General features: G+C 33.6%; 1 protein-coding gene across 2 annotated transcripts in view; it reads right to left on the bottom strand.

Moving 5' to 3' along the window:
* SLC7A5_6 (Large neutral amino acids transporter small subunit 1) overlaps positions 1 to 24559 on the bottom strand; it is a 39411-nt gene extending 14852 nt beyond the window's left edge. The window contains exons 1-7 of one of the 2 annotated variants that reach the window (XM_051216815.1): positions 24333 to 24367; positions 20540 to 20858; positions 19030 to 19165; positions 15619 to 15744; positions 12803 to 12905; positions 7571 to 7615; positions 2321 to 2444 (exon numbers count right to left, since the gene is read on the bottom strand). In XM_051216815.1, the coding sequence (XP_051065430.1) occupies positions 2321 to 2444; positions 7571 to 7615; positions 12803 to 12905; positions 15619 to 15744; positions 19030 to 19165; positions 20540 to 20858; positions 24333 to 24343 (864 nt within the window). In that variant the 5' untranslated portion in view covers positions 24344 to 24367. Of the gene's footprint in view, positions 1 to 2320; positions 2445 to 7570; positions 7616 to 8616; positions 12906 to 15618; positions 15745 to 15838; positions 16210 to 19029; positions 19166 to 20539; positions 20859 to 24332 lie in introns of those variants that run through there. The other variant, XM_051216814.1, reaches the window with a different exon arrangement.
* Positions 24560 to 25877: the final 1318 nt, after the last annotated feature.

The following is a 25877-nucleotide window of genomic DNA, read 5'->3' as shown; positions in this document are numbered from 1 at the left end:
CAATCTATTTCAAGATAAAAACCGACGAATCTGTTACTGGAACGATTACTACTGACTTACCAGTCACTTGCTATAACCAAAAACTATTTTTACAAGTCAACTTGAATAACAGAGTAAAAGGAGAGAAATATGAGCAACAGTTGTACTCCAATGTTAGTGTATGCACAGAAAATTGAATGGACTTATCGAGTTTCATGTGACCTTAATCTTCAAAGACTTTTGGAAACATATTAGCAGTAAAGTTAATCGTCCAATCAAAAACATGACACGTTATCTTTCATTTTCCAAATGTTTCTGAGAAGCTTCTATTCAATGGTGACTGGATAAAATGTTAACAGGGATTTTCTATATCTCTGGGGTCTTTGACGATCGTAGATCATAAGCTACTTAAAACCATCGTATAAATTGTCGTTTGATTAACTTCCTAGAAAACTTTTCGTGCTTACTGCTGACAGTCTATGTTGATACCGATTAACAACAATCCGATAAACATTTCAAGGTCGTTTCTTTGGTTGTTACATTGGATCTTTCACCTAATCTCCTTTTTAGAATACTCAATTACTTGTAGGATGAAACAGAAGTAAGCTATTTTAGTGACTTCACACAGAAAAACAAGCGATTGGATTTAATGTTTACAACACACCATATGACAACTAACAAGATCATTATTTTTGGTTTAACAAGGGAAGAGAATATAAAAGTTTTAAGGTGTATTCAAAAATCACAATTTAAAGGAACAAGGATCGTCATTTCCTAAGTTTAGATTTGCGAACAGTTAGTGTTTTTTTAGCGAGTTAGTTTTCTACGGGATGGGGTCACTAACCCCATGAGGAAATAGTAAACAACAGAAATTTGACAATAGTTACGTAAGAGTTGATTATCATCACGATTAATTTTTTGTCAATCTGTACCAAGTTTGCCTGAAAGATCAACTGGCTTATTGCTGAATGATATTATTAGTGAATGGGATTTGATGTTTCATCATCAAAGTGCCATATTTCAAAGTCTATAAAGCATCTGTTTGTATGTTGTTATTTTATACACCAGATATTCTGGACTACTTACGTACTCCTAATAGACTTGAATTTTTGATACAGTGGGTCAATTAGAAATCGTCAAATAAGAAGGCCATGTTTTGTAAATCAGAAATCTCGTAATGATAAGTACATGTGATTGGCCAAAAGACTTTTATTTTCTAACGATTATATATATATATATATATATATATATATATATATATATATATATATATGTATTTGAATCGGTCTAGCCCAACAAACTTCCTCCTTAATTTCCAGTCGTCTCACTCACTATCCAGTTAAGGGGTCGCATATAGAAAATTTTCATATCTGTACTAGTCTCGAACATCTCTTGACATAATAATTTGAATTTAAACAATCTTATAAACAAAATTCATAACTTTGTGCTCCTTCATTGATCTGTATACAAAGTTGATAAAACTCCTAATTAAATAAACAATATGACTAAGGAAATTATTATCTCAATTCTATTATAAATAAGTAAGTAATATAGTTGTAATATCCCAATGAGTAGAAAAATTAGATGTTCTGACGTTTTGTGACTTAGTGTAAGCCACTTCTTCAGAGTATAAATAAATAACCAAATCAAAATTAATCCGAGTCTAAATAGTACAAACGGAACAACAAGGATATTATATGATCAATCGAAAAACAGGTCTGAATAAATCAATGTCATGTCATTTCGGTCAAGGTGATTCATAAGCGACGTGTATGTAAATTTGTGCACTGTTAAAAGTGAAAAAATGTGTGACCTTTATAGTGAGAAAGGATAGAGTTTAGTTGGTAAGATAATAGTATGAATTGTGAATAATATCAGACTAGGTGGCTAGGACAGATAGTCCAAGTAGGATGTATAGTAAGGTCTTCTTTTCTATTAAGAGCAGTAGGATTAAGTATTATATGGAACGTTTCAGCTACTCTCCTTTCTTTATCATTGAAAAAGCCTTTTTGTAATATTTTGATATTTTTAACATCGATTTGGTGATCGTTGAAAATGATGTAAACTGCTATTACTGATTTCATTTGAAGTCTATCCAATTCTACGGGATTATTAGGAGGTTTTTCTTGTGTGTACCTAATAAGTTCTTTGGAATGAGTCAAGATTTCACCAGATAACTCTCCAATATAGAAGGCATCACAATCAACACAACCTAATTTGTAGACTCAGTTCTGTGTTGACATTACAATTCTATTACTTATATAAATGTAACATTTTAACTCAATAATATCAAATATTAATATTTTAAATAAAAGAATAAAACAACACATTGACATCATACCACAGCTACTGCATTCGATTGAATAATTTCATACGGTAGAAGTACAATGAAATATGCCATATTTGTTAATACATAAACAAATGTCACTATTGTAATACTAATATAAATAGATCGTGGTAAATTTCTAAGTAAAAAAAAATAAAATAGAATAACAATAATATATAACACATAATTAAAACATGTCATAAGATTGATCTTAACTCGGCTTTTGTAGTATTGTACAAAAGTGCAATATGGCATATACTAAGGTTTATTGAAACTTTAGCCATATGAAAATTCAAACCCCCTTTGTATATTCAAAATCAGTTTATTCTCACCTTAAACATATCCTGATAATTCACTTGGTATTGTTTACTTGAATCTTCACCGCATTACTCAAGCAAGTGGCTATCAGGACTCAGTAGCTAAGTGGATAATGCGATGGCATTTGAAGCGAATGGTACTGAGTTCGAGTCCTAAAGTCAATATCAGCTCTAAGATACAGGTACATCCAGCTGACGAGTCCCAAATAGAACGAAACGCGCGTCAAACTTGATTCCACTGCTAGCCACTATTCATTTTTGCTTATAATACCCTTGTAATATTAGCTTATTATCTAGAGTGATGAGGTTTCAAATTGTTTTCACATTATTTCTTTATCATCCTTGTCTCTTCTTACTCTTCCTTTCTAGTGTAGTTGATCATTTATTTTTATATATAAATGTTCTTGACAAGTATATTATATGGGGTCAGATTGTTCGAAATGTATTGCATCAAATTAGTTCCGATAATCTTCGTCTTCTTATTACACTATCGAAATTGATCAAATGGGACTAATTGCTTTAAATTTGTATTTGCTGGTTTATTTTCTTTCAACAATTTCATAACTACAAATTATTAAAAAATTTTAATATATTTCTAAGATTTATTATTTATTATTATCATCTACTCACTAGTGACTGACTTCAAGGGATACTCCTAGAGTTCTAGTGAGAAGCCGTTACCAGCGGAGTTCAACCAGGTCTGTTATGAGATATAAGCTCACTGAAGACAATGGTGTACGGTGGCGCAATTTCGTGGATTAGTTGAAGTTAGACATTAACACCGTTGGACTCAGGCCAGCTCAGTTGTCTAGAGTTTAAGCGCTCGCGCGCGAGAATGATAGGTCCTGGGTTCGAATCTCGAGGGGGCGGAAGCGTGGATGCGCTCTGCTGAGGAGCCCCATACTAGGATGAAACGGTCGCCCAGTGCTTGCAGGTTTTCCATCGTGGTCTAGCTTCAATTGACTCATGATTTCAACTGTTGCAATTACTAAAATCTTCACAAAACCCCTTCTGATTTATTATTTAAATCATGGGATAACCTTAGATAGATAACTCTTTAAAATTAAGAAACAGTATGATATATTAGAATGAAGATTAAAGTAATGATAACTCTCAAAAGTACTTCATGAACTATTAATTGTATAATTGTTAAATAACTGGACTACCATGTTTTTCTTTACATTAAGTTTGTTGTAAGCTCTCGTTCGACTCATTAACTATTACAATATGCTTTATCATTCTTAATTTGTTGATAATCAATCATCTACTGATTGACCGGTTCACTGACAGTTTTAGCCTGTATTATATATCACCACGATTTTCTATTGCATGATGCAATGTGGTCCAGTTTGTCTGGACGTATGCTTGGAATATACAATAATAGAAGCTTAACTGCAATCTTCTCTTCCATAATCTGAATAAAAGAAGGCGCACAAAGCGGTGGTCCAATAGAAATAAAGCTTACATTAGCTTAATGATAATTTTGTCGATCAAAACGCATCATTGGTCAAGGCTAAAGATGCTAGGCTATAGATGGAATAGAAAGCATGGAGTAGAAAAAATGATACATAGAATTCTGGTTGATGAACTTAGAAAGAGAATTATTGATTAACATCTCAAGCATTACACAATAGGTAGCTGTTTCGTCCTACTAGGGGAAACTTCACCGGTGTTCATCCACGGCCCTACTAGAGGTCGAAACAATGACCTGTAGGTATCGTAACTTATGCTTAACATTTAGATCAATGTGTCGGTATCTAATCACTTATATTATGGGGACTAATTTGATGTGAAGATGGATAGTGATCGCACTTTATTGTAAATTGATAGAAGTTAGTACTGTAAACCAGAATACTTGAACTCAGTGATCTAAAGTCAACGCTACCAATATAAGGCCTCAGAGTTTGATATTTAATCCTTGATAATGTCGTAAGTATTCACTGTTAAAAAGTTCTAAACTAGGATAAAACAAATTTCCAATCTTCTTTGATACTCTATAATCTATTCAGCTGATCGCATTTCATAACAAAAATGGTCATTTTCTCACTTATAAAATTTAGAGACAGCTTATTCACAATCGGTTCATGATCTTAATCAAAAACTTAATAATTTCCACAACGTCTATACTGATAATCAACATGTGCTCACTAGTGACTAGCTTCGCGAGGGGATTCTTGGAGTTCTGGTGAGAAGCCATGACCAGTGGAGCTATTCCATGTCGGGTGGATACAGGTACCTACCTCAGTACAATGAGAGATGGTCGCGCAATTTCGTGGATCGGTTCATGTTAGACACTAACACCACTGGATGCCGGCTCAATGGTCCGTGCGCTTGACTGAGTGCCCTTGGTTCGAATCCCGCGGACGGGATCATGGATGCGCACTGCTGAGGAGTCCCACAATAAAACGAAACGGCCGTCCAGTGCTTTCAGGTTTCCGACGGTGGTCTAGCATCAATCGGTTTATGATCTCAACCAAAAGCTTAATAATCTCCACAACCTCTATACTGATTATTCATAAAAGTAACAATCATTTAAAAGAAAAATATGCTAAAAATATGTTCATTTAGATCTAAATGATGATATTCCAAGTTTATTCAAATGCTTCAAACATGATGAAACTGATAAATTTTCTCTTCGAAAAGGATTTAGATCTTTTCTTCTCTCCTTTTTTTTCTTTTTAAAGATCGTTTCAACTTTAAATTCATTGAGTTATTCAAGAAATTGAAGGATAAATTATTCTCTAAATAAGAGATAAAAACTGACCATCTAAACAGATTACTTTCTAGAATCCTATTAAAATAAGTTTTAGTAACTTGTATTTCTATTGTTAATCGCATGTAGTGAGATTATAATTTATGGACGAACTTTAAGCACAGTTTGAAATGACCTTGGAGTGTCCACTTACTTACTAAGGTAAAATGTGGGTTATAGATTAGTGTGAGGAATTAGGATTAAGATTTACAGTTGAACGTTAAGGTTAAGAATAGGACTTGATGTTTTCATCACGAACTGACATAAGCTATAATGCCAAAAGGATATTTAGCTAAATCGAATTTCGTGCCAAAATCTAAGACATGCTATCTGAAATCTGATTGGTTAGTTCATAAATTAGTCTCACTGGTCCAGAACTGAATTTTGTCTAGCTATAGCTATTATGTCACAACTTTATATAGAAAAGATGAAATGATGAGTCCCAAATGCCCTATTTGATCCCACTTCTAATCATATTTGATCTATTTCTCTACAGAAATTTTAGTTTATATTCAGACTGAACATACACTAGTTTGAAGAAAATAATGTGGAGCCATTCAACTATCTTTATATTATTCATTTTTAAGAAGTTGTTAACTGATAGGTTTCGTACTTGAACGCTTGACTCTAACTTTCTTGCTACTTGCTAGTCCTTCATAATCTCCTAGACTTGAACCTCGAAAAGTACGAAGAAGAGTTTAGCTTCCAAGGTTGGTTTAGGCACAGAAAACAAGGAAATTCATGAGCTTATGCTTAACTTTATTGTTCTGGAAACTTCTAGAAACGTGCTAAAATTAATAACGAGATTAGTTAGTAATATAAATGATTGTATTGTGGTCTAATGATGATATGGTGTGAATGTGATTTTAGGACTTCGTTTGGGGACGTGTTTTTGGGGAGTCAATAAATGTCCATTACAACAATCTTCCTTGTCCTTACTTTACATAATGGGATTGTACTGATTTCCGTTTCTCCGTATAAGCACTTGGGTCAAGAAACTGCAGTGGTTCCTAATTGTCAAGTAAAAGCAGTAAGATCCGGGACTCAACAGAGTCGAAACTTACGTAACAGCTACGACTACACAATTATAACAGTTGGATATCCAATTACAACAGTACCATTTATAAAGAGGGGGACTCCATGATATTATAATTTAACACTTGTTTCATATGTGATTTTTTAATAGTACTGTAAAATGTGATTAATTATTTAGGGCGAATATCAACCATACATATAGGCGCAAATATACTGTTTTTCTTCTCGATTAAACTGCTTGTAAACTATTGAGTAGTAATAAATATTAACCTACAATAATATTTCTGAATGGGGTATTGTGGATATTGCAGTAATTTTTTAATAGTTGAATTCATGAATCGATTAAATCTAGTAAGGCGTGTGGGATCGTGGATGCTCACTGTTAAGGAGTCCCATACTAGGACGGCCTGCTTGAATATCTGGGCTACCTGTTCCTCCGATCTAGATATTTCATCAAGTTATCTGTTTTCTTGTTTGTTTTAGCACATCATTATGTCTATTGTGCTCATAATCTATTCAGGCGCGTTTATGAAAAGTTTACAACCTTTCGCTATACAGGTTACAGAAAGGTACAATCAGCGACATCATGGTGGCTAGCAATATGCATTGAAACGAATGAACATTAATCAAATGTGGATTACCGAACTCCTAACACCTAACTGGTCATCATTCAAAATTTATCGTCATAATCGATCAAGATATAAGAAAAGGAAACTTGTTGAAATACTTTATGCTCATAATTCTATATTGTGCCAAAAATATAATGTTGAATAAAGCTAATAATAATAATAAACAACCTCTCGATGCTTCCAGGTTTCGCATGATGATATAGCTTTAATCGACTCATGCATTCAACTATTAAGAAAATTACTACAATATCCACAAAACCCCATTTTGATTATAATCATCATGTACTCACTATTGACTAATTTCAAGAGATATTTCCTATAGTTCTAATGAAAAACCGTGACCAGTGGAATTCAACCATGTCTGTTATAGAGTCAATTATTCACTGAAAACAATGATAAACAGTCGTGCAATAATATTTCTAATAGTTACTTATAGTAATACACAACAGGCTAAGAACACAAAGTGAAAATATTGAAACAACTATAACACAAACATATTTTTCTCATCAAAATAATAGAACTGTTCACTTACTGTTCAGGATCTTGTAGTTCTTCAGTAATAATATTTAAAAAATTCCTAAATCACACAAAAGGAAGATGATGTAGTAAATAAAATTCTTACTTGAGTAAAAAAAGGACCTTTTTTCCAAACAGCTTTGTAGTATTCAAGTGTTTTGGTTATTTAAAACACAAAAAACACAATTATCAATATGATATTATAATAAGAAAATAGAAAATACAAGACAGAATATGACTGCATCACAATCACTATAATAAACTTTTCTCTTCTATACGAATATTCGTCAATATTAGAACGAACAGTATAATAGAAATTAGGCACTAAGTATATAGAAGTCATTCTATTGTGGGAGAGAAAAAAACCAGATCCAAACGGAGGAATAAATCAGGCAGAAGCACTGGAAGTGGATAGGACACACATTACGGAAAGCACCCAACTGTGTCATAAGGCAAGCCCTTATTTGCAATCCCCAAGGTCAAAGGAGAAGAGAAAGACCAAAGAACGTATTACACAGGGGAATGGAGACAGATATGAGAAGAATGAACAACAAGTGGATAGAACTAGAAAGGAAGGCCTAGGACAGATTGGATTGGAGGATGTTGGTCGGCAACCTATGCTCCTTTGAGAGTAACATTCGCAAGTATGTAAGTAAAATAGAGAAGTCATTATATGTGAAAATTACATTCTAAATAATTTAATTTAAAATGATTCCAATGTTTCGTCCAGTAAACTTGATTGAGCTTCTTCAGAGTAATAATCAAAATCAAACATATTTCCTTCATTATTTCAACTTCACTTATTATTACCCCGAAGAAGCCTAGACAAGTTCTCTAGACGAAACATTTTAATCACTGAATTTATTTCAAATATAATTTTTCACAAATAAGCTTGTGTTTTTTCGATGTATAGAGTTTTTGAAATTAAATACAGCATAGATCTTGATCTAAATATGATTCTCTCTTTGATCACTTTCAAGTTCGTATTTATTTTATTATTAAATGATTAAGAATATTTATTATGAAAATTCTACTAATAAACTTTCCTATCTAATCATGTATCTTTTTAATAAAATCATGGATAAGATAGAAAATTTACTTCATTTTCAATTATTCTCATATACATCAGTAGTATATGGTTGATTATGATATAAATCTGGCATAGAGGGAAAGAGAGAGAGAGACAAAGAGAGAGAGAGACAAAGAAACAAGCCAAACAGAAGTGAGAAGAGGACATTTAACTTGTTTTATTTTTGTGTAGAACATTCAAGAATGAAGCAATTTTTATCTTAAATTATGTAAAAACAAAAGTTGTAGAAATGTCATTACATATAATCATCAGAAAATTTGAAATTAGAAGGAAAATTTATTTTTATTGCTGTCATCATAAAGTAAAATGTTTTACCGTTTAGTGTAAAAAAGAAAAGATTCTCAACTCCTACACAGATTATATATTGCATATAAGTCAAATCTAATCGTAACTAAACACTAACAGGGAAGTCCTACTTACTGTCTTCACGCGGCGAGGGGTTGTTTACGAAATTGAGAGGACGAAGACCAAATGTTCGGAGCTTTAACCAGATTGGTGGATACAGAGGACCCACATAGGGGAGTTGATAAACCCTCATTCCAAACCAATGGTGTACATAGGCTCCAGGATCTTAAGGAAACAAGTGGCATACGAACCAATTCTTGGTCACCGGTTACCATGAGATCGCATCTCCTGACGTTGCTCCACTGCTTTGTGAATCAAACCTTTAGGTCAAAGGCTCGGGGTGTGGGCCCCCAAGAAAACCACCTGCTTCTGTTTGGGCACCCGGACAGTATCTCAGCCCTCACACAAATCGAATGATTTATGTGGCACATATGTATTTGGTGCCTCCTTGTACCAATGTTTATGTGTTTAAATGAATAAATAAATAAATGATCTATAACCAATATAAATGAATTTACATATTGTTGTCTTTTTCAATTTATAGATTGATTAACATGTAGAAAACTTTAATAGATTTAGTAATTAACCTTTGTAATATTATTGTTATGACTTTATGTCCGGCTTTTATCACGTGATTTATCCACCAATCAAAATACGACTTATACAATCTTCCCACTGTGCCAAACCAATGACGTTCGACCGGTATGGGCAGTCTAGCGTCTTTATTGGTCCTATGTCCGCCTAGCCCGTCCACTTGAGTCCAGAACAACAATACCAGTTTCCAATATGCGATGCGAATCGAATCGAATCTTTTATTTCAGGCATACTGAGTTTATATATCAACCAAATAGACCGCAACGCACCATAAAATAGGAAATAACATTTGTACACAATAAAGCCAAAAAGTGGCTGTGAACATGGGAGACGGTAATGAATAAACTGAGTATAATTTAAGAACAGTAAATCGTATAATAATAAATTGTAGGTCAAAATAAAGCTTATAATAAGAGGAATATAAATATACATAATCTAGTTATTGAACAGTTATACCATAAGAATGTATAGATAATATTAGTCAATTAATATGTCTCAGAAGTCACTCGTGATTTAATCTTCGCTCGGATATAACAATCATTGTTTTTGTTCTGTCACAAACTATTCATTGACAATAACTGTTTTCCTGAATGGGTGGCAATAAGTTAAAATTAATCATAGTTATTTTAAGAACCACGTATGGTCTTCCCTAATATATATTCTTGCTGAGAATTCTTAATAAAATTATACTTTTGTGGTTTAAATTACAGAGTGATCTTAGTTAAATCACCGGTGAAAATCAAGAAACTCTGGATTGATGTCTTGTCCCAGTATGGGGCTCTTCAGGAATTCATATTCATGGGTTCATGTGTGAATTGAACCCTGAACATTTTAGTCTTGCACGAGAACGCTTAATCTTTAAATCCCTGAGTAAGAATCCAATGGTATACAAGGTATACATCATAGGATCATCAATATACCAGAGGATTTTCAGTAATCTGATTAGTTGTACTATATTTTCGGATGCATATCTTCGGGTAGTGATCTAAGGGGAGTGTAATTGTAAATACACATCGAGGATTGTTTCAATACAATAGGCTACCTTTTGATGTAAGTTTACTGAAGCAATTTATCAGCAATTTATTTTTATCATGTTGAGCGATAACTCCATCTATAACTCTTCTACGGTTACTACCCGTCCGAAACCCAAGTAAAAGAGGATGGTTGGGTATGGGGTCAGCATCTCCATCCCACAGAAAACAACTTTGCTGAAAAACACCAACCGAAATAAACAAATTAAACTATGTCAAGCGATGTACCATTTAACGTGGCACATATGGATGATATTATTACTGCCAGTAGAAATAGAAAAGGACACTACAACCAATTACATAAAGTTTTTGCTCGCATTAGAGGGTATGGTTTTCGTATTAAGGGAGCAAAGTGTTCACATTTTGTTGAGTAATCAATATTTGGGGGGCTAATATCTATTCTCATGGACGTGGACTTGACCCAGAAAAAGTACACACTGTTATAAATATACCGGCACCATCTAATATGAAGATGGTTCAACCAATTAAGAATAAAACTAATGAACTACTAGAAAATACGGGAAAAATTTTTCTAAAAATCCGTGATTTTAATGTGGGCAATTTGGTATATGTATATGATTTCCAGCCGGGAAGGACAAAATGGTTGGGCTTAATAAACGGGAGTTATAGAAAAGTATTGTGTGAATTGATAGTTAAAAAATGCTCTTATTATCAGACATTTAAATCAATAATGGGATAGAAAATGTAGTAGGGAGTCATCCAAAGTTAAACCTTTTTCGACAGAGGTAATTATGTGAAATATTGGATGGTTTATCATCATTTGTAATGGAAAGAAATGAATTACAGTTGGGAGCTAGTTGAAGGCTAATGAGGAAACGAAAAAAAACGAGAATTTTTCAAATGAACCCAAGGATGAACAGTAAACAAGTCTTACGAACAAACTTCGCTGGGGAAGTGTTGTAGGCAACAGTAAACAGTATTTGATTATTGATTACAGACAAGCTAAAAGATAGTCAGATAGATAACTGACACGTCATATATATTTTCTTACTCTTTGTATCTACTTATTTATTGATTAACATGAGTCCTAGTTAGCTGAACGTCATGTTCTTGATTTCAATCGAGCTGAAGTGTACTAAATTATTTACTGACTGTGTACTTTGTATAGAGTGGGTCAATCATATATACAGTAAAATCGTTCATTGTTCGTCTCAAGTATACTAGCTTCCCACCAGTGTTCAAACAAAATCAAACACTATTTTAGAAAAACGAATAGTTATTCTTACACATTTCAAGCTAGCACTCCTTTCAACAAAGTAAATGAAGTAAAAAAGACTTTTTAGTCCAAGAATATTCAGTACTCGTAGAGAATATGTTACCTTCAAAATACTGAATTATAATTCATTCGCTCATACTGTTAATTATAAGCTGCAAAAGTCCAGATATTTTCTTTTCTAAGAGCCAGACGGCTTACATGACCTCTTAAAGTCAAAGAGTATGTGAGGAATTATGAATCATGCATGATATCAGAAGAAGTTGATGATACACTTAAACAACATCTCAGTCTATATGTCCTTGTCTGAGTCAGAAGAAAAAATCTATGTACATATACTCATGATTTGAGTATATGACAATTAAACCTTCCTACAAATCTCAATTTTATGCTGTGCATAATAAATTTGGTCAGTTATGTGAAGTTTATATCGTAACTGAATGAGACTGTAGAATACAACTGTTGACCTCATTGAGTCTAGTGCAATACACTTTGTGATTATTATATAATGATACTATCCAGCGATATTGATCACATTGTAAACATGGAATGTCCACTCCACCCACATCCCCTACATATGAATATATATGGCGCATTCAAAACTATTCGCTACCAACTCCTTGTTTTGATTCTCAGGTTGTCTTAATCTTATGCTTGTGTTATTTATGATTGTTATCGATTGCTTCTATAATTGTAATATAAGTGCATTCTATGTGCCTATTGAGTCGTCGGCTCACTTTTCCTCTTGTTTTTTTCTCTTCTATATTCTCTGTCTGACCGACGCTACTCCTCACACACCCCGCTGCAAACAAGGTAACTTCAGGCCAGAACAAAACCTACAAAGGCTGGACGTTGTATATATTCATACGGATATTATGCGAAGAGGCTTTAATTTACCAATGACTTCCTTTATTATTATTGTACTACTTTTACAAGAAATTTCAATGCACTTACCAGCCAGCATAAGCAAATAAACCAGAATAAAAAGCTAGAGCAATACGTGATGGATTAATCGGTCGAGTAGGTTGCCAAAATTCTTCAAAGTTTTCTAGCCTACCTACAAAAGTATACAACACATACACACACAGGTATACATTTAGACAAATATTTTACTGATTCAAAAAGTAAATACTAATGTTTTAATAAATTTTGTTTTACTATACTTAATGAGGATGTAATAAAGAATGTTTATCCATTTAATATCTAATAAATTTGATAAATACATAGAAAATGTAATCATGATCATGATCTCAATCAAAAGCTCATTAACCTTATACTGATAATTATCATGTGCTCACTAGCGACTAGCTTCGTGAGGGGATTCTCCGAGTTCTAGTGAGAAGCCGTGACTAGTGGAGCTAATCCATGTCGGGTGTAAGGCAGTTACCTACCGAAGACAATGGAAGATGGTTGCGCAATATCGTGGGTTGGTTGAAAGTTAGACATTAACACCGTTGAATACCAGCTCAGTGGTCCAGAGGTTAAGTGTTCGCGCGCAAGGCCGATGGTCCTGGGTTTGAATCCTTAGTGTGCGATCATGGATGTAGACTGCTGAGGAGTCCCATCCTGGGGCGAGACGGTCGTCCAGTGCTTCCAGGTTTTCAATGGTGATCGAACATTGATCAATTCATGATCTCAGTCGAAAATGTAATCCTTTGTTTATTCAGTTTATTTAAATGACTTTTAAAACACTTAGAAGAAAATTGACCAATTTTTTTAAAAAAATATGCATTGTGAACATTGTTTAACTGCTCACATTGCTAACGTATATTGCGCTATTTGGTTTTGTCAATTTTAAAATTTAGTCCTAATACAAAAGTCGTAATGGTCAGTACTGCAAATAAGAGTATGATGTCCACTGAGGATTTCATTTTAATTAGATGAAGTTATCAACACATATCTTCTGTGGAAACACCACTGTAGCGTGTCCTAACTTTTCGGATGAAAACAGCAGAAAAATGGTAATTCAAAGCTTCATATGAGATCTTCAGTGGAAAGTATTCTCTTATATGCAGTATTCAGTTATCGAATGAATAGCAAAATGCTTGGATATTAGACATACATTAAACATTGAAATCGGATCTGCTAAACATTGACGGATAAGTATATTATTCCATAAGCTTGTATTTCATTTAAGATTAAGTAGGGAACAAGTAAAATCGATCGAAATTTTACTAATAATATGCTTAAACTTGATAAACATGAAACGACTAAGGAATAAGGATGAACTAGATTACCCATGAAGTAAAAACGAGAAAGTGATTACTGTTTCTTAGGGAAAATAATAAAAAGCAAATAGAATTAACATATTTGTAATACCATAACAAGATTTATATATTTCTAAACGTAACTTAAAAGTTTTTTGTAGTTGGAATCAAGGAACTAACTGGACAAGTATGACTCTATATTGTTACAAGGTATTCATCCATGTCATTCTTAATAATCACTAGTAATTCCTAACCCAAAACCTAAATCCAACCCTAAGATCCCAAATATAGAACCTTATCTCAACTCTAAATTCTAAAACTAACCTCGTTTGGTTTTTTCTAGTCAACGATTTATATCATTTGTATTCTGACTGACTAAAAATTGATTTTCCACTCTTTCAAGGTTAGTTTAAGTATCACTGAAGGTTGCCTGTATGGTTGAATTAACCATTTTAATTCATCTTGAGGAAACTTCCTCTTCTCAACTATATATCTCGGATGAAAAGTAACACAGCTTTTATGAAATGTCTTAGACAACAATCTCGCTAGTAATCAATAGTATTACTACTCCGTTACAAAATATTAAAAATGTTTTAACTTTGATTCAACTACTCTCCATTTATCAGCATAGGATTGTGGAGATTGATGAGTTTTTTTAAATTGAGACCATAAACTGATCAATGTTAGACCATCACTGGAAGCCTCGAGGCACTGGACGGCCGTTTCGTCCTAGTGTGGGACTGCTCAGCAGTGTACATTCAAGTTCCCGCACGCGGCACTCGAACCCAGGACCTTTGGTCACGCACACAGATACTTGAAATAGTTCTACTCTCAAAAATAGACGTAACAGTCAGTACTGTAAAGCGTGGTTGAAGAAAAACCTTGAATAAAGAGCAACAACTCACAATAAGAAGCCTTGATTAACTCAATTGAATTTTATAGACTTAAAATGTAATGAGTAATACAGTAGGTCGAAAGCAACGATAAAACCTACCATTAATAAAATTTACTCATTCTGATTTCCACCCTAAAATATGAAAGCTTTTTTAAATACCAATAAATAGGTAAGCACAATAGTATGCTCGAACTACCTAACAATACAAATTCATAATCTACAGATGATGGAACTCATAACTTTCATATTTTAGTGGACAATCATCTTACCTTTAAATCACTGAGTCAGTATAACAAACTATCATGTCCTTCTATTCAAAAATACCTAAGCAATTTATTTACAGTTAATGTAAGAGGCTTATGGAAGTTGCTGAATTTTGTGATTTACATTACGAGATAATCTTAATTAGATGACTATCGTAATCGAAGAAGTATGAACTGCTAGACTTAGAAGTCCTTGGTTTAACAGCTGATGTGGTTAAGGTTAAGCACTGTCACTGAAAAGTTCTATAATAGAACAAAACAACCGTCAATAGTATTTTAACTAAAACTTAGTTTATCATGTAAACCATAGAATTTATCTACATGTTACTTTTTATATTTTTCAAACTAACTCAACAAACAGTACGTTTTATCAAACGACTTATATTGATCCAACCCATAACTCACCTTGACATACAACATATAAACCAGATAGAATAATGACAGTTAATGCTAATAATTTAGCTGCTGTAAATAAATTCTGAATTCTTGTAGCCCAACGAACTTTCATGATATTTATCCATGTCAGGAATGCTGGAATTTAGAAACAAGATAAGTAGACAAATAACTATAGAAATACAAAATGAAATAAAACGTTTATTAGTTACTTAATTGAATCATCACCTACCTTGATGCATATTGTTTATTAGTGTAGAAAGAAAATTAGATGGGAATGACCAAACCAAATCATGACACATTAATCGTCGTCAGTGTGATAACTCTGATTAATGTTTGTGTAGATGTTGGATGGCAATGATTATAATTCATTACATACATGTGATCTTTATCGTTCTCTAGATCTTGTGATTAAGCATTCTTCATTCTGTCTTTTCGAAGACCATTCTGAATATTAAGTCTTTCTTATCATCATTTCTACGACACTATTTCAATTCATGTGCTATTTACCTTTTTAACTCCATCTCATCGTGCTGTTCTGACAATGACAATTTGACATAAGAGATATCTATCCCAGTCTCTACATCGATTATGATCGATTAGCTGGATATAACACAAAATAAATTATTGTTAGAACTACATCGATCAGATTTTAGTCAAGAAACCTTCATGTTATTTATTTTCTTTATATCATTGAACAATATAAAATTTCATTTTTTAAATCACGATGTGATCTTAGCTAGACTACCATTGAAAACGTGGAAGCACACAAACTATTAAATACTGGATTAGTAGTTTGGGAGTTAGCCGTTCGCGCGTAAACCAAATATCTCTGGCTTAATTCCCGGATGTGGGGTTGCGGATGAGCATCATTGAGGAACACCAAACTAGGATGAAATCATCATCCAGTACTTCTAACTTTTCAATGGCATTTTTATCCTGCAACCTCCATAAATTCCATCATACCAAAAATAGAATATCTTTCTTTGAAAAATATAGTTTACTATAGTTTACTATTTAACATATAGTATTCTGTAATAAAATGAACAAGTGTTGCATAACAGAGAAACTTATTGCGATAATCTCAAGTATCAAATACAAGTTGTGTATGAGTTCACAAAATCAGAATATCCTAGGTTTTAACGTCGGTGACAAAGTGCTCGTCAAGTCATAGATTGGGAAAAATCGTTGGGAACTGGGAGTCATTGAAAAGAGAATGGGAAATGTTTTATACAAAGTGCGTGGGACTTTCGGAACGTGGATTAGACACATCAGTCAAATACACAAAGAAAAAAGGACTCTCTAGATAGTCGAGTGAGGCTTCCGCTAGAGATCATTATAGATACTCCAATGACAGGAACCCCAACAGACACTCCTAGGCACTGGATACCAAGAAAGTCCGGACGCCGCGGAAAACCAGTTACCAAGATGCAAGTAGACCCAAAGAAAAGATCTTATTTTCTGAAAAGGAGGAGGTATTGGGCAGATCCGGAAAACTCCTTGAAAAAAGCCAACAAAGGCTCTGAAGACACTGAGAAGCACCTTGTCCAATCAGCGTTCACCGGAAGTTTTGCCAGAAACATCTAGAAGTTGGAAAGTCACATATCAAGTTTCTGAATGGATGATTACTACATTGCTACTATGTTTGGTAGCATTCTAGAATTTCCGGGAAAACCCAAAGAAATCTAAAATACTATAAAGACCTTATATTTCCTGTACATAGATGAACCTTTGGAGTAATGTGTTTCTTACATATTTTGCTCTTTTTCTCTCGTGTTCAAGTCGCTGTGTAGTTCTAGCTTGGGGGTTACTAGAAGAGCTTAGGAACCGAATATAGCGTCCAATTAGCAAGACTTATCAGATTCTCTGCTCGATCATAGTATTAATAAGATGTTACAATAAACAAATAATTACTAATAAGAGGTGGATTAAGATCGTAGTAGAACAAAGGATTGGACATGTAACTTTTAATATAAAGTTCAGACTTGAATTGGTGACTGGTAAAAGTCCCAACTATCCACAAAATCCCAATCCATCTTCATTTTTGTCAGTTTCGTATAAGATTTTAGAAAATTTCATAGGATACTTCTGGTAGAGCTATTCTTGACCAGAGCTGATGAATACTTCAAACTTCATCTGTTGATTCATTTATTTTTGTTCATTTGATAGAAAGACAGGACACTGTCATTTGATGCACTTCGATTGAGCACGCTTTGTACGACCGATACGACGTGATACATGAGAAAACGCAAACTGAGAGATACGTAGTGACGTGTCTTAGAATGGTAGTTTACTCTTGGTACATTCTAAGCTCAATTAAACAGATCTTTCTCAGAGGACTCAGAAGCCGGGTTTCAGTGTCTCTGTAGAACTATCTCCTTCAAACACAACAACTGCACAAGAAGTCTTTTTAGTGTTGTGGGGATTAATCTATTTTGTTATTTGATTCCAGGAATCTCTCAAAGAAACCTGAGATGATGACTGTTTTTCGCAAATATTTCTTGAATTTTAACCTATTTGTTGCTTATTATCTCCTCAGTGGATGTTTGTCTAACTCTTGAAGGTAAAAACTGTTAACCTCAATGTAACCAGTAGTCAAAACGAATATTATAACCTTTCTGGTCTAAAGGTCCTGTATTCAGAGTAGATACACACAAATGAAGAGTCCCAAACTAACATTCAATCCTCACTGGTTTGTAATATTTTCTCGTTCGGTGTCATTACATGGTGAAGTCATTTTTTAAAACCACATTAATCTCTACACTATGAATAATCATGAGCAAATAAACAGTGCGTTGCATCTTGAGAACGCTGATTTATTACAGCTAAAGATTCTAACTGATATCACTTCCTACATTTCCCAGTAAAATGTCTGATTATCGATGATTAGTTTACTTACATCCCCAGTAATATCGGTGACCTATTTATCAAGCGACACACTGATCAATGAACACCAATGAAACCTTAACGCTTAATGGTTCTCAAGCTCCTTCTAGTCCAATAGCTAAACAGAAGACGATGATGGGAAGTAAGCCAGTTCTATATTGTACTCAATTCAGTCACGACTCAAAACTCATACAAAAATAGATTTGAAATGCATGATCACACAGCATTCCAAATAGGAAGTTATGTTTTAAACACGATCGTTCCGAAAGTGGTAAAGGGTGGAGCAAATAGTATTTAATTAATAAGCAGTAACTACAGTATAACAAAACATATAATGACTGACAGTAAGTCCATTAGAAGCTTACAATAACGGGAATACAAAAATACGACAATTATACAAGAGAAATACAAGCAATGATAATCCGAAAAATAGTTCTAAATGTTCTGACTCTTCTAAAGTTTCGTCCTGTTGTAAAATAACGCATAACAAATGTATTCAGGCATAATCTTAAGACATATATATTACTTTTAACTTACTTATAGATAAAATTGAAAAAATAAGAATAAGTAGATGTGGTGGATCACAGTTTGAATAAATTGGATAGAGAGCGTAATATGCAAAACTGAAAGCACAAATTGCAGTGGATGTTGGTCGAATTACCACAAGATTCACCTGTTCAATAAACAGATATATATATAACATTTGGCAAGACTATAATTTATGGATGAACCAATCAGATTTAAGATAGCGGCTCTTGAATTTTGGCGCGAAATTCATTCATCCATATGGCTAAACAGCATTTTGGCATTATGGCTGATGACAGTTCGTGATAGAAACCCTAAATCTAACTCTCTAACCATAATTTCCAGCTGTTAATCCTAATCCTGATTCCTTACACTAGTATATAGCCCTCATCTAACTCCCGTAAGTATGTAGACTTCGCAAGGTTAATGTAGCATTGCTTAAAGGCTCTCAGCCTTGACTGTTTGTTATAGATATATTCAGTGTAGCTAAACTCAACGTCCCCGATAATATATATATATATATATATATATATATATATATATATAAAGTTAGGGTTTGAAGTGAAATCTTTGGTGAAAACTGCACATCCTAACAGGCAATAGTCACCCACTAAGTAAACAGAAAACTGTCCCAAAATAGTTGAGTTCAGCGCAGTGAACAATGAAAATAATGAAGATAACCTCAATTAACCATTAATAAACAATTTTATTCCCATTTCGAACAATTCGTAAACTACGTATTCTATATTAACAGTTACCAAAGTTAGATAACTTGGCATCATCACACAGCTATGTTGTCATCCAAGTTTCCATTGAAAATAAAAACAGACGAGTTTATGATAATAATAATCTGTTTTAGATATCTGTAAACTGTTCAACAGATGTATGTGACTCTAAATTAACTAAGAGTCTTGAAATACAATGAATTCTCCGATTGAGTTCATCATACATAAATCCTTATATCTGCATATTGCTGAGTACTTGTCAAAAAAAAAGGAAATTAATTATATCTTGTAATCGTTACCCAATGTCAGGTGACAAGCCAACAACCCTGACATTACCTTGGTCTATTTTGCGTCCACTATTTACTCTATGACTTAGTGTCTCTGATTTGGCCAATTACATGGCCAAATAGAACTGTTAACCTTGAGTCAACAGATAAATTCCTGTTGGTCCATAACTCCCTAGCTTTTCTCACTGCCTTACCCTTGAGTTCAAGAGTCAGCAACCAGCCTCTGCTATATCTATAATAGCAGTTTATAGATTAACCGAAAGCTTATGATAAACGGAATATACGGATGAAGTAACTAATTACTTAATAGTTATATCGTAAGAACATATATGATGATAATAATCCGTGAATTAGTCCTGGAAGTTAACATTCTTTCAATCTTCTCTCTGATATATCAAAATCAGTTAACATTCCTACTGTTCAACAAAGTATATATATATATATATATATATATATATATATATATATATATATATATATATATATATATATATATATATATAGTCTTACCCATAATTGTAGAAATGCCGGTAAATTACCAAATGCCTTTTTAATGTACATATAATCACCACCGCTATGAGTTATCGTCGTACCAAGTTCAGCATAACATAATGAACCCAATAATGAGATGATACCACATAAAATCCATATTATGATAGAGATACCAGGACTTTGGCCACTATTCTCTAATACACCTTTTGGTGCAACAAATACACCGGATCCAATGATTGTACCAATGGTAATAGAAACACCACTCCATAAACCCAATTCACGTTTTAATTCTATTTTATCATTGATACTACGGTTGAAGACTTCGTGACTTGATTTACTGAGTGACAAAAAGCGATCAAAATTTACATCAAGTGAGAAAGCCAATAATGAATAAGAATAATAATAGAAAGACTTTTTTTAATTATATCTGGATGATAGCTAAAATCTGAAATCTTTGATGAGCGTTTCTTCTTACTTAGAACTTGTCGGTTACTAGACTCAATTCAGAAACATGTAACTAAACAACAATAAAGAGGATGTCCCCTCAGGTTGAACATGTGTCAATAAAGACTGATCGGTTTCAGTTTCAAACATCAGATATTGGGAGACTCAAACTCTTGCAAATAGAAAACATCACCCTCAGTATTGTATGAGTATAAAAGTAAGTTGGTAAGGTAGTTTGATATGTACTAAATCTCATCAATGATGCCTTATCAAGAATTTTATTACATACTTCTTCGTTGTGTCTCCTTGAAGCATATTTTCAATGTGTAGTTTTTTCCATAAACATTGCTACAACTATTATTAATTCCATCTCAACGTGTATATACGTATAGGGAAAGTTAACTAATGAACATTTACGACAAGCTCCAGGTTCATTATGACTGACTGGCTGGTTGACTGAAACTATTCTTCATATTATATGAAAGTTTTATCTTTATTATTACTAACCTATTCTAAAAATCAATAATCCCTGTAAAGATTGATTTTGTACATGAGCTAACATTTTATTAATCATTAATAATTTATGTTACTTGAGCACGTAAATTAAATGTAGACAGTGAATCATATGACATCAGAAAGTAGTTACATTTCACTAAATGTCCAAGATTCAAAGTCAGTTGTTTGAGTACACAGCATTTAGATTTCAAGTGGAAGCATTTTCTGAATTGTCATATTCGATTAAGTGATCTTATTCGTCAGTAATAAGAAGTTAGATCGTTTGTTATTCAATAGTTCAATCATATTTATATCAAGTGAATATGTTTAATAAGACTTAGAATGTATAACTATTTTGTTCGACGTTTTGCAGATATAGAAATGATTCGTTCTGAAAAAGACATCAGTTTCAGACAGAAGATGGAATTATCTTATGATGTACAAGAAAAATTCTAACAGATGATATTTTATCTCACGGCCAAAATTCAGGCGAGAAACAAATGTGAGAGGACTATTATGACCATTCATTCAACCGAGGTCATCATCTCCTTGCTTCTAACACTCTGTGAACCTATATGGTCTAAGGAGATTACCTCTCTAGTTTTCGTTACAAAGCTTCCCATACAATATTAGTCTTCTTTTGCTGCATACCTGGTTTAACAATTGTAAGGTACTTGACAATAACTGAATGGAACCGCATGGTATAACAAAAAATTTTACTTGGTAACGGATATAACTTAATATTGAATCCTGACTGTTACACTAAAAACCTTACCGTGTATAGGGCGGGATTTATCTAATTAATTTTTTAATCTAGTATCATTAACACAAATATGGCATGATTTTCACATTCATTCAAGTTTAGAAAATATGGTGCCAAGTGTCGAGTGTAAAAATTACTACAATAATAGTCGATGCTTTCTTTAGCGAAACTATAATTTATGGAAGGACCAATCAGATTTAGGATAACAGGTCTTGGATTTTGGCTAAATAGTGTTTTGACATTTTAGCTTATGTCAGTTCGTGGTGAAAACCATAAATCTAAATCTTAACCCTTACCATCAATTGTAGATCATTGTCTTTATTCTTCAAATTGCTTTATAACCTTCAGTTAGCTCTATTAAGTAGGTAGACACTCTCAAGGTCACTTTGGCATTGCTTGAAGGTCGTCCATAAATTATAGTCTCACTCTCTCTTTCTCTCTAACTAACAATCCTCTTATACAATTGAAAAACTACCATTAAAGTCGTCTAGTCTAGAAATCTTATGTATCACATTTAAATGAATCTAGGATATATCCAAATAATCAGTCAGTACTATCTACACATGGAGAAAACAGGTCGAAAGTGAATCTTGAAATCATCATCATTTAAATTATTCGATAAACTTTATGGGGAAAAGAGATCTATATAGTGGATGTACAGTTCTTCGTATACATAAAATGACAAACTATAGAAATGATGTAATAATCTTATTTAATAAATCATCATATAAGGTCAAATCTGTCAAACTGTTTTTGACATTAATACTCAGATGTTCTATACTTTTTCATCTAGAGAAGTTAAATCATATAGAAAGCTCTATATGTAGAATTTGTAGGTGATGTTTTTTTTGGGGGGGGCGAGTAAGTCATTTTGACTTTTATTCGTCAAATTTTAATCATTATTGAGGATTACAGTATGATATCAACTGCCACTCAGAGACTTGGTGACATTTATATCGAGTGTATTTCTATCTAGACATAATATCCAGGATTAAATTGTATTTATACACATTTAAAAATTAATTTCTGCGGCCCAAATAGCTCAATGATAACGTCTCTGACTGTGAAGCTGGGTGACACGGAATCGAATCCGCCAGGGAGCACCAGTCCCCTCAAGATTACACGTACACCTTTCTGACGAGTGCCAAGTAGCACGAAACCCGGATCCAGGGTTTTCTATCGACTACCTCCAACCACCATCTAATCTCAATATATAGTGCACACAGTGTCGAGCCACCTAGACTGGGTTAGGGCTTTCATCCTGAACTAATATCATCTATAATACAATGAATTCCTACTCTTCTGTTTACAAATATAAAGAAGTTAGGATTGAGATACAGAGTGAGAGAATACTATCTAATCTTTTTTCCAAACACTCTTGACTACACATTGAATCATATCAATGACTTTCAAATATACTCTATCTTAGAAACAATCATAATTTATAATTTAGCTTAAACGTCTAAAATTCACATTTTGATTGCATAATAGATGTTCTGATTGATTAAAAGCATTTTTTGAATAATTTTTTCTGGTTAGCGTTTTTTTAGCGAGTTAGTTTTCTACGGGATTGGGTCGCTAACCCCATACCCAACCCTCCTCCTTTATCCGGGCTTAGGACCGGCAGTAGCCCCCAGAGGGACTCCAGGCGGAGTTGATTGCAAGCATTGTAAGAATCAATTCTTGTCAACTTTCACTTCATTAATAATAACATACAACTTATCTATCACTGCACTTTAAATTTCGTGCAAAATACACAAGGCATCATTATCATAGTTCATTCTAATATTTATTTTGAATCATTCCATTTATCTTAATTATGAGGATCTTTCTAATTATGATAGGCATAATTCTTATGATCTTGTAGATATTCTTTAATCTCTGTCAGTATTTAAAAATAATCCCCAGTAAATAATGACTAGTGTCTTGTATAATTTAATATTGATTTCTTTGAGATCATCTAAGATCATAATGATCATAATGATCTAAGATCATCTTAGTATAACACTATGATTTTGTCTTATTATCTATCCTATAAGGACTGAATATCTTAGTAATATTATTATTATATGAATCATCAATAATTAAGATAAATAAAAGTAAACTTACCGTTTGTTCATTTGTTCTTTTTAAACTTTATCCACAAATTGGATTATCTTTTCTTCACATATATATACATGTGAAGAACAAGTAGGCAGTAAGCATCTAGAACTTTCGGCCTTATTGTATGACAAACAAAGACAAGTGATTTGTTATGTAGGAAATATTCATTGGATGTCTGTCTTATAATTTCCCCTATTCATGTTTTCAATCTATTTAACCTGATTGGTTAAAACTTTCAGTGTTATAATCAATTCATTATCAGAATTTAAATTTAACTACTTGCTAGTAGCTAAATTATATTGAATAAACGTTTCTTGATATCATGACATGTTCAGTAGTCTTTTTTTTTAGTATAGAAATATTTCAATGGTTAAGATCATGAGTCAGTTGAAGCTAGAGCACAATCTCCACAAAAACCCATCTGATATAAATCAACATATGCTCACTAGTGACTGGCTTCACGAGGTATATCCTGGAGTTCTAGTGAGAAGTAGTGACCAGTGGAGTTCAACCAGGTCTGTTGTGAGATAGTAACTCACTGAAGACAATGGTGAATGTGTCGCTCAATTTCGTGGATTAGTTGAAGTTAGACATTAACACCGTTGGATGACGGCCATCTCAGTGGTCTAGTGGTTAAGTGCTCGGGCGCGAAACCAATAGGTCCTGGGTTCGGATCTCGCAGGGGGGGGTCGTGGATGAGCACTGCTGAGGAGTCCCACAATAGGACGAAACGGCCGTCCAGTGCCTCCAGGTTTTCCATGGTGGTCTAGCTTCAACTGACTCATGATCTTAACCATTGAAATTACTACAATCTCTACACAAACCCATCTGATATAGAAATATTTATTTAGAATCATTGAAACAATTAACAATCGATATCACTTATTTGACGTATTACATGGCCATGTATATATAGTCTCTGCCAGGGAAGTCCTACTCACTGCCTTCTCGTGGCGGGGGTATTGTTTACGAAATTGAGAGGACGAAAAGCAAATGTCCGGCGCTTTAACCGGGTTGGTAGACATGGAGAGTCCACATAGGGGAGTTGGAAAACCCTGATTCCAAACCAATGGTGTATATGGGCTCCAATATCCTGAGGGAACAAATGAAGTATGAACCAATTGTTGGTCACCGGCTACCATGGGAATGCATCTCCTTACGATGCTCCACTGCCTTGTGGATCAGACTTTTAGGTCAGAGGCTCCGGGTGTGGTCCCCTAAGAAAACCACCTGTTTCTGTTTGGGCACCCGGGTAGTATCACAGCCCTCACACATATAAAATGAGATATTCGTGACGCATACACATTTGGTGCCTCCTTGTACCAATATATGTGCGTTAAAATAAATAAATAAAATGGTGAATAAATGTTTCATTACGCTATAAGACATTTCAACAATTTACATTTACACTCTTATTGAAGATCAAATTTTGAACCTTCAAATTCATTGTCAAATGTTTGACTTCTCGACCACTGACCCCTCATTAAATTGTTCACATCTTTAAACTGAATAAATTTTCGTATATTGTAGAACTTGTTGAGTTGGCTTTCC

Source organism: Schistosoma haematobium, chromosome 6 (assembly GCF_000699445.3).
Source record: "Schistosoma haematobium chromosome 6, whole genome shotgun sequence".
Classification (NCBI taxonomy): Eukaryota; Metazoa; Platyhelminthes; class Trematoda; order Strigeidida; family Schistosomatidae; genus Schistosoma; species Schistosoma haematobium.
This window is presented reverse-complemented; position numbering and strand designations above follow the sequence as displayed.